Genomic DNA, 19,416 nt, shown 5'->3' on the forward strand with positions numbered 1-19,416 from the left:
AAACCTTTCCAGCAATTTTCAGCCGACAGTATGGGCAATGAAGGAGATGTTTTCATTTTCATTAAAATTAAAAAAACTGGGGGCAAAACATTGTGATATTGAAAATTCGCTTTGATCTAAAAGGAATATACCGTTAAAAATTTAAGATGGCGATCACGCCCCCTGCAACTCTCAATAGGGAACGTTGATTTGATCTACCACATCCCAAGAATTAATCGGTACATTTCGATGACCGCATAGATCGGATATCAAACTAGATTAAATGCGTGCGATATTCAAATTGCATATAAGTTACACGCATTCTATGATTCCCTCACGATAACTGAATTTCAGAAATTTGAGCATCCCATCTATTGGGTTGTTCGGAAAGTCATTTCGTTTTTTTTGGGGAACATGAAAGACAGTTTTCGTATAATGAATAAATATTTTATTAAATTATATATTGGCCATTCTGGTCCAACACCTTTTGCCATCTTTCTGGCAGTAACATAATTCCCCTCTCATAAAAGTTTTGGTCCTTGCTGGCAAAAAACTGGTTCAGGTGGTTTTTGACATCTTCATTTGAGGTAAAGGTTTTGCCATCCAAAAAATTTTGCAGGGACCGGAACAAATAGTAGTCGGAAGGCGCCAGATCTGGAGAATATGGTGGATGTTGCAGTACGTCCCATTCAAGCTGTAAAAGTTTTTGGCGAGTGACCAAACTTGTGTGAGGTCTCGCATTATCCTGGTGGAACACTACGCCCTTCCTGTTGATTAATTCGGACCTCTTCTCTTTAAGTGAATCATTCAGTTTGTCCAGTTGATGACAATAGACTTCTGAATTAATCGTTGTATTGTCCGGCAAAAGCTCAAAAAAAAAAGATTCCTTTGACATCCCACCAAACGGAGAGCATCACCTTTTTTTGGTGAATGTTGGCTTTTGACACGCTTTGAGCCGGTTCATCTTTTCTGCTCCATGACCTCTTGCGTTTAACATTGTTGTATACAACCCATTTTTCGTCCAGAGTAATAATCCGCTTCAAAAATGGATCATTTTCTTGACGTTTGAGGAGCGAATCACACACGTCAACGCGACGACACAAATTTCGCTCCGTAAGGACATGGGGCACCCACACATCGAGCTTCGAGGTTAAGCCCATGCCTTTCAAATGGCCATAAACAGTCGAATTCGACAAATTTAATCTCTCACCGATCTCTCGTGTGGTTATTCGCCGATTTGCATCAACTAATGCCTTTATCGCATCTTTGTCAGCTTCGACCGGCCTTCCAGACCGTGGTGCATCTTCGACATCAAAATTGTCGGATCGAAATTTTGCAAACCAGTTCTGGCACTGGCGTACTGTTAACACGCCTTCTCCATACACATCCGTCAATTTTTTTCTCGCTTGGACAGCATTTTTACCTTTTCTGAAGTAAAAAAGTAAAATATGACGAAAATGCTGCTTATTGCTCTCCATATTTAAAAGGGCACCAACCAAAAACTACTGCTTAGAATTAATAGAACTTTTTCACACACAAGCCTTGCAACATCAGCTCTCAAGACATATAATGGTTATGCGGCTTAAGTGTGAAGTTGGTTTCGAAAAAACGTAATTAAATCCTCTGACGGGAAAAAACGAAATTACTTTCCGAACAACCTTATAACTGTAAATTTATATGGTGATGAGCCTCAAGTGTATTATGCATTTTGCATTTGATTTATTTGGGATTGTCAGAAACTAATGTCAATTCAAATTTCAAATGAAAAACCTGTATTATTTTCGTTCCAGCAAAGAAATATTATGAGTCCAATATAAGGGGGTTCTTTATTTATTTTTCTTTATTTATTTATATCTCGATTGAAATTAAAATACCAATCGAGATGACCAAAAGTACGTTGTGGCAAGAACTAGTAATGTTCAGAAATAAAACTGGGGGAACCAATCAAGTAAGTAAATTATACAAAATATTTTGTGATTATAATTGACCAACGCCTTAGATGGGAATACATTACTTATTTAATACGACAACATGTTTTGTTTGTTTTTTGTTAACTATAGTACGAAGTTGCATTAATAATACCAATAGATACGAAAAATGAAAATGGCATTATGTCTATTTATCGAACAATGATACTAGATATTACAGTAACTCTTTCACAAATCCAGACTACCAAAACAGACTGCGATAAAGTATTATTCTCTTTATTGTTTGGAATGAACCCAATTCCTATTATCCTCAATTTTCTCGATAATCGTTTGGATCCAAAATTGCTTTATTCTATCTTGTTTTTGTAATACATATAGGGAGTTTCATTGTCCATTGGAGATACTGCTCGAAAAATTAAAATATAACCTAAACGAAAGTGTCCAATACTATTATGTTATTTATGTGGGACAAATATGAAATGAAATTTCCGCATTTATTTAAAAATGTATCTCGCCATAAAGCCTGTATTTGTTTTAAGTCGATTTTTTTCGAAAGATGCGCGTAACTAGTCAGGAATTTTGAGCATAATAAGATCGCAATAGTAAAAAGAGAATTTGTGACACCAGGAGGGTTTCTGAACGCAAAACGCTATTACAATATATCTCGAAAATTTGCAAATACCGCAGGCAGGAACGTCTCATGGAATAAGAGTGTTTGTTTCGCCGAAAATCCTTCGCATTAGGGTCGGAAAGAATGCATATTTTATTGAAAACTCATCCATAATCTCATGCGGTCAAATTAGTACGTTGGAACGTATTACCGAAGAAAACCATCGAATTTTGAAAGCTTTCTTCTAGTGGGAACGTCGATTAGAACAGAAAAACGTCAAAATTACATTTCCTTCTCATAATTTGTTCAGTACTATATCGCCAAAGCGTCAAACGTCTAATACACACAGGGTGTTCTAATCTTGAAAATTGTGCCTGTAAGGTACTTTTGATTATAATCTTTAGTTTGAACCAACCAAACTTTTAATACATTGAAATTTCCTGTGTTACATTTTGCAACCAATATACAAACTAAAAAGTTGCTAAAGAGCAACTCTATTAAGAATTTATTTACAAACATTAAAATTTAAGGTTTATCTTCTTTTGAGGGGAAAATTGCTTGCATGGGATGTTTTATCACCTCTTCTTTTTGTTGATGATGTATTGGAATAGTCCCTTATATTAATGTTTTGAATGATTGTAGTGTCAGGAATCCAAAATGATAAAAAAAATAACTTAAGTTAATTTAATATATGTTAAGGTATTGAAGCTTAACGTTACGAGTTCTGAATTCTTTGTACTATATTTAATGCGTAGTACACACAAAAGATGATATTCTCATGCGACACCCAGTCAGAGAATACCAGTTTGTACTTTTTCACTCATATTGATTTGTATTTTTTATTTCTTGAATACCTCAAATTGCGACTAAATCAATAGGTAAACAATTCCAAAAAACTGACTTATTTGTTATTTCTAAATAATACGCAAAAATATACATCACACAAATGATAAAATAGTCGTTATATAATTTTTTTAAAAGTTTATTAATTAAATTAATTAATTAAAACAACAGTATGAAATTGTCAGTACATTCTACAAGATTTTCACCTTGAAGGAATGTGAAAATATAATACAACTACTTAGGTAGAAAATTCAAAAATTGAGAAATAATTTTTTATTACACTTATCAGCCATTAGCATCAAACAATATGAAAAGAAATCGCCCTGTAAATAAAATTTGCCTCACATAACTACATTACACCGCAACCATTTCAATTTAGATCGATTTCACTGTCATAAAAGCATTGGCTACATTGACCAATGTCTACAAAACTTTTCTACAGTTTGAGTATATTTCCCATGTTATAACGTCTCCACCCTTGGCAACATATTTTTGGAAAGCTCTGCATAAACATTTCAAATGATTTTAGGGCTGAATTGGAATTGCCGAATGTTAATGGGGCACTACCCGGCGCTTTGCGAGCAGAAAGCGCGGAAAGCGAACGCGAGTCATTGCTGGTAAGACCCGAAAGTACGGCACTACTTTCCACTCCGATGACGCAACCGAAAAATCCCAACGGCAACAATAACTACGAGATGCGAGAGTACCATGCTGGGCATGATAACATATGACTAAAGGTATAAAATATATAAAAAGCTGGGCTTCAACTCCTTTTATAATAAAATATCGAGTTAACCACCCAAGTAGTAAGCAGTTTAAAAAACCGCCAAGTAGAAAATTGAAAACTCGATAATTTTACTTTGTTTAATTATTTGAAAACTATGTCCTATTATGAGAGCTTGGTATTCGTGATTCTTCTTGTTTTAATCCTCGCAACTGCCATTCTAGCCTGATACTATTTATACTCACCAGCAAATGATTCTGATACTATTTTGTACACTGACAAATTAGTGCTACTTAGGTATGTAATATTAAATTTGCATCTGCATTTGCATTATTATTTTTTGGTTTGATTTGAAATATTTTATTTCCAAGAATATTTTTATTCGTGCATAAAAAACCTATTTTAAAAAAATAGAATAAAAATATATTTCAGATGGAGCAGTTGAGTTCTATCGTACTCTAATTAAGTATTGATTGCCGTTGCGTTTAGTGGATATATTCCAAATTAGAGTCTGGAAAAGTCTGGACTGCACGGTAAGATGAATTCCGTTATGACGCTATTAGTTACTGCCTTATTACGGAAATATCACTTTATAACCGCCATCTCCTGCTAGTGACATGTTCTCGATAATCCTGGTCTAGGATTTACTGTATAAAGAGAAAGGCAGACGTTATATGACAAAGTGACTATGCATTTTAAGAAATTGTTTTGAGAAGTTCACTGAAAAGACAAAGATAATAGCATTTATTTTGACTTGGCAGGGATTATGACATTAATTTTTTTCTTGGTCATTTTAGACCATTTTTTTGCTAGTATGTGGTTAGTTTTCGTTGCATTAATCATATTTTTGCTTTTTACTAATACTGCTGCAACAACTGAAGTCATAGAATCCGAATTCTTTGATGTATGCAATCTTAAATTACAATGACACAGTAACGATATAATTTTTTTTATTTGCTACTTCTCCAAAAGAAGTTGACAGAAAAAGAAATTTCGAGTTAACCACCGAAGTAGAAAACAGAAAACACGTAAAAATTAAAACCCATAAATGATGGAAAGACGAAAAATATCCGCATCACTTTTGAATTTAACTATTTGTATTGATATTTCAGTATCGCCTGGAGGGTCTGTTTAATCGCGGCCGGTGGAGTCGTGTTAAGAAAGGCCCTCTGGCCACGCCGCTCGAAGATATCTTCAAAAGGAAGCCCAGAGCGAGAGTCAAGAACGAGCTGTGCTGAGGATTGCTGCCCGCTTGTCAGCCCGAAACTCTGGTGTAATGTGATGGTGCAGTGATATGTGTGAAGGTGAACGAACGTATGATGAGAACCCGCACTGAATATTCCTATTTACATGATAGAAACACACGTATATATATTTATTAGAACTGAGACACATACTCCAAAAAAATGTAATATAAACAAGTTTTTGTTATTGCTAGTAAATAGCGGACATAATTCGATAATATGGTTTTGAACAGCATCTTCCTAACTTATCCTGTATATATAGACATGGTTGCTTGTTATTGAAAGAATTATATTGCCTTAAATTTATTTTGAATAAATTTAGGAAAGAAAGGATATAATATACAGGTTTTAATTCGGCATGCACTATTTGAGATTGCGAAAAGAAGCATTGCAACACAATAGGGTTTGTTCAGGAAGAAGTCCACGAATATTTTGTCAATAAAAATCCAGCATAAACAGCATGTTCCCAAAATACAAATTAGCACGCAACAAAAATTAAATGCTGAAAAATTCTCTCCTCAAAAAAAGTTTCAGTTTTATGGAATAAATCACCCCCGGTCCTTACGTGCTTTCTCTCGAATTGGAAAATAAATAATTACTAATAAACTTCAGCCATCGTAAAGCCATGTCTAATTTGAACATTACCAATGCATTTCCCTCTAGGTGGTGCGAATGATTTAAAAACTATATCAGGTGAGTATTGCTGTTTATTAGTTGTTTCTGTTTTCGAATAGTTACATTCTCTAGAACCAGTGCATCGTGATTTTATAGAGTCAATTTGAAGAAACTCGCATATTTTTGGTCCGAGCCGGATGTAACTATTCGAAAACAGTCATACAACCTAATAAACATTCTTTCAAGCCGGTCATTTTCCTTTAAAATTTACATGACGATTTAGAATGAGAGTGATAGAACGAAAATAACACACAGTTGTACATGTCTTTTTTGTTCCACTTTATTCGGACTGTCCGGGCTTCAAACGGTGATCTGCGCACTAGCGCCATCTATTTTCCTTATTACTAAAAATTGAAAATTTTTTTGTTACGAAAATGCCAGAATATTAAAATAATTTTTCAAGTACAATTTCAATATTCAAATCTAAAAAATATTGAAAAATATGCTTTGCATATGAATATGTAAAGTTGCAAAATAATGTTTCTTAAAAATATATCACTGAAAATTAAGTTCTTCCTGACGATTTTTCATTAAAGGGTAAATGAATCCGCGAACTCGAGCAATACGGTTTAGAGTTTTTTGAAACAATTAAAATGTGAAGAATGGGGTTTACCAGCATACTTTGTTTTACTGTAGTGTCATACTAATAGTAAAACTGGGGCCTCTTTCCAATGTTGGCATCAATTTTAGCTGTCAATTTACTTATGGGCAAGTTCCATGCATTATAAAGATTGTAGCGAGTTCAAGATAGGCGATTTTCTTATGAGTATTTTTTCAAATTTGTACGGGTGTTTGTTGGGTTTCAGGAAAATGTCGCGTTTCAAACCCCATGTATTCGAATAGATTTAAATTAACAAGCCAGTATTATGAAAATGTGACAGTCGTAAATATTGGTGTGTATGAAAAATCATTAATTTCCTTACCTTAAATTCGCCGTCTTCCAATCGGACGGTGCAATCCAAATTACATCCCCCTATTATTACCTACAATAAAACAGGTGCATTTTCACAAAAATCGATTGAATTTTCTATTAATAGCAACTTATAAATATATAATTTGAAAAAGATCTGCGTGATGGTTTGACGTTAAATTTATGGGATTTTGTGGACCTTCGTCCTTTATCAAACAAAGCGCTAAAGGAAGATTTGAATAATGTACGAAACAAGCGACGCACATACACAGGCGTGTTCTTTTTCGGATGATCCGGGTATCGTAGATCTCGCAATTTACTTATTGATGCCATTTCATTCATTTCGTATATTAGGATATAACGAATCCTCATCCTTCACAATTATTTGATGGGAGATTACGGTGAACTAAAAGATTTTCGAACTTTCTTTGTGTTTATTTTTATTTAATTACACAATGTTACAGATGGGGCACTGTCGGTTAATAAGTGTGAACTGGTTAATTAACTAAAAATAAAAACAATGAAAGTTCGAAGATATTTTTGTTTCAACTCAATCAACTCATCCACGTTCTTGGACTTTGAAAACTAGTTTTCGCACAAAATAAATATAGTTATAGAATTTGTTTACTACAATTAACGCCGATAGCAACCACAATCATATATAATAGGTAATAATAGAAACTAACAGTTATAAAAATGTAAAACAAATGGACATAAATTAATAGCAAATTACGTAAAAACACCCATAACTTGAAAACTGGACTAGGCTGGCTAAAATATCTAATTACACATCGATCTAGCGTGTTGGAAGCGTCACTTTACTACGTCAATTTCGTTTCCCACGGATCCGAGCCGCTTCGGATATTTCTGAGATTTTACCGCATGGGTTTGGGAGCAATCGGATGTTTTCGGAGATATTTGCCTCGCTTTGAATTTTGACATTTGTCAATTGTGACGGTCCTATCAATGAATGTATTCGTGTTGCTTTGCGAAGATGTACCCAAAAACTAGCGGTCGTAGAAAAAGTATAGTATGCAACACGTTCTGTAATAGTATATTATGCAACAAGTGCGGTAAACGGAATTTGACTCACGAGTTTATTTGACACGAGCGGGGCGAGTGTTTAATAAACGAGTGACTTAAACAGTTTACCGAACGTATTGCACACTATACTTTTTCTACGACCGTTAGTCTTTGGGTACCTTTTAGCAAAACAACACGAATAAATTCACTGACATGGCCGCCAGAATTGACAATCGTCAAATTCAAGGCGTGGGAAATATCCGATTGCTCCCAAACCGGTGCAGTAAAATCCCGGAAATGTCTGAAATGGCTCGGATTCATGAGAAACGAAACTGATCGTGGTGAAGTGACGCTTCCCGCACGGTAGATCGGTGGGTAATTAGGTATTTTACAGACGGGAGAAGTTACTCGTTTATTAAACACTCGTTCCGCTTGTATCAAATAAGCTGGTGAGTCAAATGCACTTGTTGCATAATATACTATTTTCTACTCCCGTCTGTAAAATACCATAATTACACACCAATCTAGCGTGCGGGAAGCGTCATTTTACCACGTCAGTTTCGTTTCCCACGGATCCGAGCCATTTCGGACATTTCCGGGATTTTACCGCACGGGTTTGGGAGCAATCACATGTTTTCGGAAATTTTACCTCATGGTTTGAATTTTGACGTTTGTCAATTCTGAATGTATTCGCGTTGTTTTGCAAAAATGTATCCAAGAACTAATAAACTGAAAAATGTTATGCAATATATCAGAAAATGTAAATCCTACGTACTATAAGCTATAATTTAAATCTAGTGGACTATTCGGTAAGTAAAGTGACATTTATAGTTTAAGTTTCCCACACAAAATTTACATGCCGTTCGCATGAACTTACAAACAAAACAAAAATTGAAGGTTAGGAAGCCCTTTTTCTTGCTTATACAATCTTAAAAATTTAATCCTCTTAAAAGCTCTATTCTTGGATGATTTTTCTTGCAATTACAGCCTTTTTCATTTAAATTACTGAATGATCAATTGTAAAAGTTAAATAAACATCATAAAGTGTTAAAATTGTGTTTATTCCGTTGTTTATACGACATATCCCATAATACATCTCTGTCTAACGTACACAGTTAACAATAGCACAATTGATCGGAAATACAAACGAATAGATTTAATGGCAACTGGTAAATATTTTGTTTGAATGATGCTTTAGTAATTCAATAACATGTTATTATTTTTAATTTGTTAGATTGTGATTTTTTCGTGACGGTCCTAGAAAAAGTATAATATACACATTTGGTAAATTCTTTATGTCAGTCGTTTATTAAGCACTCGCTCCGCTCGTGCCAAATAAACTCATGAGTCAAATGCCGTTTGCCGCACTTGTTGCATAATATTCTAAATTTTGGTTATGTAAAATTATTAGCATATTTAAGTTCCAATATATGTATGCTAGGAGAGAAACATTAAGTGACGTATGGATTGTTTGACACATTCGTGGCCTGCTACTTAATATGCGCGCGTGCATAGCTTAACCCTATAAAAAAGTGCCGCCTAGAATTCCTAGAATTTTGCAGTAAATTAAATTAACTGCAATAGTTCTGAAATTTCTACATCACCGTTGAGAACTAATGCCACACTACTTTAACATTTTAAAAGCGAATAAAAATAAAATAATAAAATAAAAATGGAATTGTTAGAAATTTGGTAAAGTTTTTGGATATCAAATAATAACCGACTAACTAAATAATTCTTTGCTTTAAAATTCACCCGCAAACACGAAACATTTCGAAACAAATCGAAATATTTGGTTAAGATAAGTCCGAACTTACTGCATCTCCATTACGATTTGACTTGGCATTGATTTCTGTTTCTTTTCTCTCCAACTTCGAGAATTGCAGCGCAATTTCGCCGGCCACCTTAGCGTTATTTTTCACCAACGCCACATCTGCAAATTGTGTAAGGAACATCCGTTTCGAACTAAAACTATTTTTGTACTATGGAAAGTATGCCTAATGCACCGTCTAGGTCTTAGTTACTTACTTATTTACTTACGAAGATATAGTTCGTGTTGATAAACTTGATTTGTAAGACGAGCTTTTCCTAAGCTATCATTCATGCTAAGAGTGAGGCAATTCCAATACCACCAGACGGTATTTCCAAAATAATTTAACTTAATTTTTTATAAGAAAATAAGTGGCGATAGTAAATAATTGCCAATCCATAGTTATATATATTATATTCTCAGTTATTGGGTAAATTTTCGACCTTCGAAAATATTGAAAAATAAGCAATCAAGATAAATAGCCAAATTTGTTATCTTCCACACTAAAATGTGCGTTTTATTTGGTAAATCAGGTATAATTATCCATTAATATCATCCAATAAAGTAGGGAAATACTTTTTTGTGGTTTTAAATTCTTTTATTTATATTTTAGGTTAGGTACTTTTTTTATTTTATTACCGGGTCCTTGTTTGACTACCTACTTACATACAAAAGGTCATATCTTTGTTTTTCTTTTTCATAAAATTTCTTTGCGATGGAGACGTAAGCAACCGTAATCGCCTCACTCAGCACGATTGATAACGTAGGAAAACGATTGATAGCGTAGCAACTCAATTTTATTAAAACGCGTCAAGCTGATGAACGTAAAAGTACAAGAAATGAAATTTCTAAGAGTTGAACATTGCACATAACTATACAGACTAATAAATAGAGATAGAATTAGACATATTTAATAAAAACGTAAGTGGAAAGAACACGTGGAATAGATGTACGAAAAGATATCACCAGCCAAAGTCAGATTTTATCGAGGCAATGAAAAAATAAATACAGGAAAGCTGAGAAAAATGTGAGGTCGAGTTAGTCAAAGTGCCTAAAACCTGAAGTGAAGAAAAAGAAAATTTTTTAAAAGTGGCCACTCTCTAACCACGGTTAATATAAGAAAATTTTGCAGAAACATTTTAACAATCAAGATAGTAAGTACGCTTTCTGATGGCTATTAAAATTCATACCACCGTCCGTTTCGCTCATACATAGCCTTGTTGTCCTTAGTGAAACACCCGGTATATTTTGGATCTCATAAAATAAATTTGTGACTTGCTTCAGAAATATCTTTTTGGAATTTTGGATGGTTGATCACTGAGGTTCGTACAAATTTTCAATTGTAGAATGTGCAATTGTAAAGTAATTGTAGTGTTTGTTTAAAACCTCTTCCTGCAATTCTAATAACCGAAATAAAGAGTGTCAAAAAAACGGAAACATTCAATTAGTTTCGAACCAAAAAGTAATTATATTTAAATCCAAGTCGCAATTTTCAAAACAAACGACTTGCCGAGAAGTTTCGTAGTTACAGTGGCTTTTGTCCTGACCTCTAACTTGTTCGCAAAATATAAACTACCGCTATTACAATTGAAGCCGAACAGATTATAGAAGGATACTGGTTTTAATTGAAGCTCCGGATGTTGCTTTCGCGATTTCAGCTAACAGGAATGGGGTAACATCCTTGCCTTGTAATTGTGCTTCTCCGTCGAGTTTCATTAGGGCTTGGTTGGTAATTTTGTCTATAAAATCGAACGGTAGTTCATGTTCCTCTGGTACTGGGACCGCAAAGAGTAGACCTAGAAATTATAAGAAATTTCTCATACCTCTAAAATGAAGATGTGATTAATGCAATTTTCTAAATCAAAAATTGAACAAAATGAACCGCAGGTTCTTAAAACAAATTACATTATTTTTTGAAAAATTTGTAATTGCCGATACAATTTTAAATCTGCATTTAAGTTAGTGCCCAATGTCAGTCAGGTTGAATATAATCAATCAATTTTTTTAACAATGTATTACCCGAAATGATAAACAATAATAAACAATTCTTTAATATGGAACTGGAAAAGATACGTTGAATATTGCTGAGGAAACTGCATCAGTTTATTTCCACTGTTTATTGATGCACAGAATTACTAAAGTAAATCTTCGAAATCTTTGAATAATATTAAATCAGATTTGCTCCAGAATAATTTAACTGAGAAATCTCTCAATAATTAGCTGTCGCTCTGTTAAACATTCCGTATGTTAAAGGTATGTTATAAAAGATCGGACAAAAAGCCACATAATATAACACCAAAACAGTTTTCAAGTCAACTTTAAAAAAGACATACTAAAAATGGTCAGAGCCTGGACCCTGGAATGTTTTTCTATACAAAATTAAGCGACCGTTAATGTAGAATATTGTCTACCAACCTGATTCCAGTTTCAAAGATTTGTGAGCTTTGACTATTTTGGCAGCTTCGTAAGCATTTGAAACACTATACGGCGTATTGCTTCTGCTTGAACGAGAATAAAATGCTGGAAAACGGGCGTCTTGTCCAAACGATGCAATGAAGACGCCAAGAGTTTCCTAAAAGCGATAAATATGGTTAATCAGTATTGCAAACATACAGTTCATCATTCGTCTAATTAAAAAATACATTACTGCGACAGTATATTGTACTGGACAATTGGACAAAATGGATATAAGAAGTGTGCCACCGGTGTTGTATTATTATTATGCGTGTATTATATCTAAACATATTACACAACTCAAAAAACTGCATTTTTGCAAGAAAAAACATAAAATAAAATACTTAGATATAAATCCAGTTATTTAGAAAGTAAATAAACAAAGATATATAAAAAATATTTCATATAACAAAATTTATGTTTATATCCCACAACTAAATTGCATTCAATAGTTACAACATATTAGCGATAGCTGGCTAGCGGCTTTAGTATTCTTGGGAAGGAGTTTATAAACGCTAATAAGCAACATTTTCGCATTTTAGTAATACTGGTCTAGTTTGATCTGTTTTCTACAAAATATAAACAGCAACAACAACCTTAGTATCCCCCACTCAGAAACAATGGTCTTCTTTCTTGTCCTAGAAATGTTTTGATTTAGTTTTTAATTTAATTAAAGTACCTATATAATAGTTGTTTTATTATTACAGAGGTACTGTAGAGGTCTATAGCCCGTAGAGGAAAAATGACCACAACCGATGTAAAATGAAAATCCAGGTAAAATTTCCGAATAATTGAAATAGTATTAACTTCGCAAATTGAAATTTGTGTTAATAAACGTTGCGTAGCTTTTACACTGTTGTATGTTTCTGAAAAATAACCTCCTAGGAATGCCTTTTTAAGTATCTATCTGTTGCATAAGGAAGGACAATTTCAATTTTCTATTCCACACCGAGCGCATTTGAGCATGGTGTATCCGAAGCGTTTCCATTTTCGCAGTTTTGGATGCAAGCCAACCGCAAGGCAATTTTATAAATGCATCAACTCGAGCAGAAAATCCAAATTTTATTCTGAACTAATTGCCGGAATTTCGTTAACTTATAAAGGAAGTTTAGCAATTGTTGATTAAATGAAACTGTGCGGATAGAAACATTCTTCAACTAGCTTATAACTTCGGTTTAATTGACTGCCCCGGGATGCAACAAATATACTGAACAATTAATAACCAACAATAACAAACTTTAAATTGAATATAGCGTAACAGAGCAACTCGATCGTATAATGAGCCTGAAAGGTTTTTGGTAATATCATGTGCATTGAAATAGAGGTGCGCGTATTAGGCGTTTTGTTTTTGAAAATATTCCTTAATATATGTAGAATATATATTTGCACTAATCCCATTAATCCCAATATCTATTGAGATTAATTGGTTATAATTATCATTCGTTTTGACATACTTTTGGCTATGACTTACCAAGTATTCCAGAGTTTTGGGTATATCCAAAATAGATTTAACTCCACTTGAAATAACAGCTACGTTCGATCGTCCCAATTCTGGAAGGTCTGCCGAAATATCAAGAGTTTTTTCAAATTTTTTGTGCACACCACCTATTCCTAAAAAAATCAGACCTTATTTATAGCACTGTCAAATTTCTCAAAACTGTATTCATTGACAACGAACATTCTTAAAAAAAAATTGTATGAAAACCATTCCAATAAAAAAAAATGAAGTGGCTCATTGTGCCTGTTCAATAGTAAGTAGTTTATCAAATATAGGGGGTTTAAATAGAAAATTCTAAAAAATATTCCTTTTCCATAATATAACAACTTTTGCTTGTTCGAAAAAAAAATGCATTTATTCGATACATTATTCAACTTTTAATTCATAGTTAATTCAAAATAAGCCCGATTTCTCAACTATACTTCAGGCTTTACCTGAGGAAAGTCGGTAAGAGTTACAAAGTGACGCGAATGTACTACAACTTGTAGTACAGAAAGTTTAGAATTTTCGAGTATATCCGTGGTATTTCCACTTTATCTCCTTTATCGTTCGCTGTCGTTTCCTATATTTTAAAAAGTCCAAAAATGAAGTCCATCTTTGTGATTGGTTTTAAGTAGTTCACTCTGTCTACGTAATTCTTAACCGCAAGTTAAAAAAAAAACGTCTAAACCATCTGAAATTTTTCAATATATCTGTCTCGTCTTGAAAAGAAATTGTAAAATATTAGTTTCTTCAAATAAATGCAACACACTAATTTTTTGCTTCAAAACTAATTACAATAATCTAAAACTTACCCCCAGTTGCAAAAAATGTTATGCTAGAGGCATTACAAACTATAATAGTGCCCGCCACAGTTGTACCGCCGTTTCGTTTATTGCTTAGAACATAAGGAAAGTCTCTCCTTGAGGTTTTTATAGGCTTGCTTATTTTGGTGTCACCCAACTTTTCCAGTTCAGGCCTTGTCAATCCGACCTTGATTTTGCCATCCAAAAGAGCTACAGTTGCGGGAACTGCGCCCTGTAGATTAGTATCAGGGAGGAAACATTTAAAAATGTCCGGAAACATTAGACGATGGATTTACTTATTCTACTTACGAGGTGTGTTCAAAAAGTAAGGTGACTTTTAAGTTTTATCAGAAAGTATCTATTTATTTATCAAAATTAGTGTTGTCCCAGATATAATACACTTGTACCAACGTTTGTTTCAATCCTCGAAGCCCTTTCTGATATAGCCTTGAGTTCTTTCAGCCATTTTTTCTTTATCTCCTCAATCGTTCCAAACCTCTTTCATGCGTTTCTTGAGTTTTTGGAACAGAAAAAAGTCGCAGGGGGCCACATCTGTTGAATATGGTGGCTGAGGTATGATTGTAGTTTTGTTTTTTCCCAAGAGCGAGCAGGTGCATTATCGTGATGTAAAATCCATGAATTGTTTTCCCACAATTCCATAACTCCAAGGTAATACTCTATACCTTGTGGTAAGAACTCTTGATATACTACGCCAAGATAATCAACGAAAACAGCAAATCCTTGACATTTGATCAAACTTGACGTGCTTTTTTCGGTCTTGGCAATTCTGGGCTCTTCCATTGAGACGACTGGCTTTTGGTTTCGACGTCACAACCATATACCCATGATTCGTCACCAGTTGTTCCTTTTCTTCATGCCAAAAACTTCAGAAAAAAATGCATAGCACGAGCCAATAGAGATGCCGACGTCTTCAGCCACTTCTCTAATAGTGATTCAATGTTTGTTTGTTTCACTTCTTCCTTTCATCAGTTATTGACGTGCTGGGGCGTCCAAGGCGAGGTTCATCATTGGCGTCTTTTCATGCGAATTGTTTGTTGTTCTATTTTTTTTTGACAGCAGAAAATCGCCGAGCACACTACAGACGTTTAACGCTTCTGTATTACAAAAGAAAAGTAAACTTGCAATCTGACTGATTCTGTGAACATATGTTAGGGACATGTGTACCAATATAACAAAAAAATATATCGAAGATCGAATGGACGTAATCCTCCCAATTTTAAAAGTCACCTTACTTTTTGAACCCATCTCATATATTATAAGATTTTTGCGAATTCTTACGAAAAGTGGATGATGTTTAAGTATGATAATAGTTCTTCATAAGTAAGTGGAAGAGCCAAAACAGAATCTTTAGTAAGGTCAGTAATTTTTTTTGGAGAACCTGGAGAGCATGTATTCAAAAAAAATCTATTCTACGTTCGGTTATGGGTATCAGGTTATTGCAATCAAGGAATTTTATTCTAGTTGTTGAACTATGAGATATTTGATTTTCAGATTTATACGATATAATGCATCTGGCAGGCTATTTATGTGGTGGTGGCAAAGTAACTATTATTTAAAGTACTATAATATATTATATTTTCGGATATCTGTGTCAAGAGCAGTAATAATATCTTCAACATACTGATGAACAGCCTCAGATGATCTTTTAATAAACTAGTGTTAAGTCGGATTTGCCTTTAAACTTGTTAAAATTGTTTTGTCTTTATATGTGGCGATTTCAATATAGATTATAAAAGTTCAGCTGATTTTCTCTCGCGGTTAATTTAATAGGTTAATTTAATACAAAACTATCTATATAAGAATCCTTTAGAAATTGTCGAATTTAAAAGTGTTTAAAAGTTTGATAATGACAATAAACTAATTTTCGTTGTGTTTGTTTGAGTTTTTGATTTATGAATATTTTTCAAAATCAGATATTGCTTCAACACTACTATGAAGCCTAAATATAACATAGACTACAAATACTGGAAAGGGGCCAACTTTTTCATCCCAGTGACATAAAATCAGTTTTAAACTTCTCTTTTCCAACTGTTGCGTGACTTTTTTTATTTTCTTATTGTGTCACTGTTCTGTTATTCTCCTTAATTCTGTTAAGCTTTGGGTACAATCATTTTAATCATCTTACGAATTGATATCTTGTATTTGAGTATTTCAGTTGTTGTTTTTGTTTTTATTGAATAAAGAGAGTTCGGACCGACATGAAACAAATTTTATACAGTTTTTAAATAAACTGAAAAGAATGATGTTTTCCAAACTTATTTTGTGTTTGGCATGTAGAAAATATTTAGAACTTACCTGAGTCCTCACAACATTTTCGACCTCTAATGCACATTGAATGTTTTCTGGATAAGGCATTCCATGAGTGATAATTGCAGATTCTAACGCAACGACTGCTTTCTTAGCACTTAATGCACTCTTAACCTCTTCCGAAATTTCGAATACACTTTTATTCAAAAACTGCGAATTAACAGAAATAAAAGTTCGCTTAAAACTCTGATACATTATTTCACCGATTTATGGACTCATCGATTTGAGGCACAAATTATTGTTTTGGCGAGTTTCAATGTCTCCAAACGAATATTCATAAATTTTAACGCAGACTTAGTATTTCAAATTACCGATATAATTATTTTATCAGTAGCACAGTGGTCTTATCGTAATGTTTAACAGAGAGTATCGTAAAATGACAATAAGGTCCGATTTATATCCCAAAAATTTGTTTTATTTAAACTTAATATAGTTTTCACAGTATTTTGATTGCCATAACTAATAAAAAAAAATTCTTCCGATAATATTTTGAAACGAATAAGTTGAAGTACAAATCAGATTTATTTTATTTGTATCAACTTTTTCCATATCCTTACTTGTGAAGTTTTCTTTAATGTTACATGATCTTCATTATTAATTGTCGATACAGAAATAATACCTAAATTATAAGAATCAATCCAAAATACACCGTGTGCCAAATAAAACGATCCACTACACGATAGATGTTGGTGATTGGAGCTGTTATGTATGACCTTGTCCGTGTGTCAAGGTTTATGATAAATGGAAAAATCTAATTTGTTTTACGTGTTCGTAATAGTTAAGTCTAAAAAATTAATAGAGTTATCCTGTTCAATCTCGATAGTGAATTTTATACGATTATGTATTGAATTAATGTAATTTACAAAAGAATTCGATTGACTGTCTGTTCCAACAAAGCAAGCAAAGACATCATCCACGTATCTATACCACCATAGAAAACTTTTACTTAAAGGATGTTCTAATATATTTTCCAAATTATCCATAAAAATTTCGGCTAACAAAAGACTAAGTGGGTTTCCATAATCAAACTCTATTATCTATATAGGAGAACCTAGTGAAAAAGTTTCAAAAAAATTTGTCAAAATGTGGTTTAAAAATAGCTTTCAAGTTTCCGGGTGCTAAAATACCAACAAAACAATATTTAATAGAATTATCAAATCACGTTGTTCTAAAACATGGTCATGATGGACGAACATTTTGAGAGGAACATTTTAAACAAAACATCATGGACCGATAAGACGATTTTCACAAAGACTGGCATGTAAAAAATTAATAAACAGGGCCATAGGAGTGTTAAAGTCTTGTGCGGTATTACAAGGGATAGAATTATTGGTCCCATTTTTTTTTAACGATTTTTGCATTAGATACTAGTGATGCGGTTAGAAATGCGGTCTCTAGCATTATGACGCGCTAAGCGATGTGTATTGCAGAGGATGGACAGTATATTGAAAATATATTACAGTATCACTATATTTATTTATTTTTGAGTTATTTGTTTTTGTTTTTTCTTTTGTTTTATAGGCATTTGTTACCTTGTTTAGCCTATAAACTTTAATTCTTTATTTTTGATATTAGGTATTTTCAAGCTAAATAATAAACTATTAAATGTTTCTTTAAATGTGAATTCTGAAGCTTTATTAAATCTGTTAAAGTGTGTAGTGTAGAGTCGATTTTTTGCAAAATTTCCACGTATTAATGGACATCCTGTATTGTTGTATTGTTTTATTCGTATTATTGTATAATTTATTCGTATATCTGGAGTATTATAGTTTTAAAAGAAGTAGTATCATTGCCAACAAGTGAGTTAATGTGGGCAGCTTTAAATCCAATAAGAATTTATACGGGTGTTATCTTAAACCTCGAATATTTCAAAAAGTAAGTAAAACTTAAATATTACAAACTTCCCTTATTTTTTGTCCTAGAATTGATATCTGGATAAAAATATATCATGTTCCATTTGAAAATCTTGAGATTTTGTTACCTGAATTCGCTAAAACGGCACCACCTATTTGGGACACTCTGTATAAGCTAAGGGACATCTCTCAAACTGATTGAGTAGTGCATCATCTCCTTAGTCTGTGGTTAAATTTTCTTTGCAATACCTATATCAGTAGCGACACAATACAATTTTATATGGGACAATCACAATATGACAAAAGCACATAACCTCAATTTCTATCTAAACTATGCAAAATTTGAATAGGAATTTCTTAAGAAAGTGACCTTTATTTTAACCAAGGATTCCAAAAATGTCTGAATATACAGGGTGTTCCATTTAAAGTACATAGTAAATTGGTAGGTATTGCTTGCGTTATCTGTTCGTTCTTTATTTATTTACAGATTTTACACATTGTGTATTGTGTGATTGTGTATCTGAGCAATTTCTTTATCAAATTCTATATTTGCAAAATTTTGAGATTACATTTTCTAGACACATGATAATCAGGTACATGTGCATATTATAACTAATTTTTTCTACTCCGTGCCCGAAGGCACCCAAATATGCATCCATCAATTGAGCGGAATGTTTCGCTTTAAGACGCCAGCTTCACTACGCGAGCTGCTTCGGTAGTTTAGTCACGAGACGATTACATTTCAGCCACTG

The 19,416-nt window shown here is 33.3% G+C and overlaps 2 protein-coding genes across 3 annotated transcripts in view; one reads left to right on the top strand and one right to left on the bottom strand.

Annotated features, from left to right (window-relative positions):
• Positions 1–5,835, top strand: part of LOC132696688 (CD63 antigen-like) — a 67,385-nt gene extending 61,550 nt beyond the window's left edge. Inside the window, exons 7-8 of one of the 2 annotated variants that reach the window (XM_060661670.1) lie at positions 3,890–4,097; positions 5,197–5,835. In XM_060661670.1, the coding sequence (XP_060517653.1) occupies positions 3,890–4,091 (202 nt within the window). In that variant the 3' untranslated portion in view covers positions 4,092–4,097; positions 5,197–5,835. The remainder of the gene's footprint in view (positions 1–3,889; positions 4,098–5,196) is intronic. The other variant, XM_060661669.1, reaches the window with a different exon arrangement.
• LOC132697117 (uncharacterized) overlaps positions 1–17,006 on the bottom strand; it is an 88,003-nt gene extending 70,997 nt beyond the window's left edge. Inside the window, exons 1-7 of the mRNA XM_060662409.1 lie at positions 16,800–17,006; positions 14,493–14,715; positions 13,672–13,811; positions 12,162–12,318; positions 11,363–11,542; positions 9,754–9,869; positions 6,927–6,986 (exon numbers count right to left, since the gene is read on the bottom strand). Coding sequence (XP_060518392.1) covers positions 6,927–6,986; positions 9,754–9,869; positions 11,363–11,542; positions 12,162–12,318; positions 13,672–13,811; positions 14,493–14,715; positions 16,800–17,006 — 1,083 coding nt within the window. The remainder of the gene's footprint in view (positions 1–6,926; positions 6,987–9,753; positions 9,870–11,362; positions 11,543–12,161; positions 12,319–13,671; positions 13,812–14,492; positions 14,716–16,799) is intronic.
• Between the last annotated feature and the right edge of the window lie 2,410 nt (positions 17,007–19,416).

This window comes from Cylas formicarius, unplaced genomic scaffold, assembly GCF_029955315.1.
Source record: "Cylas formicarius isolate icCylForm1 unplaced genomic scaffold, icCylForm1.1 PGA_scaffold_1__22_contigs__length_36826433, whole genome shotgun sequence".
NCBI classification, from domain to species: domain Eukaryota; kingdom Metazoa; phylum Arthropoda; class Insecta; order Coleoptera; family Brentidae; genus Cylas; species Cylas formicarius.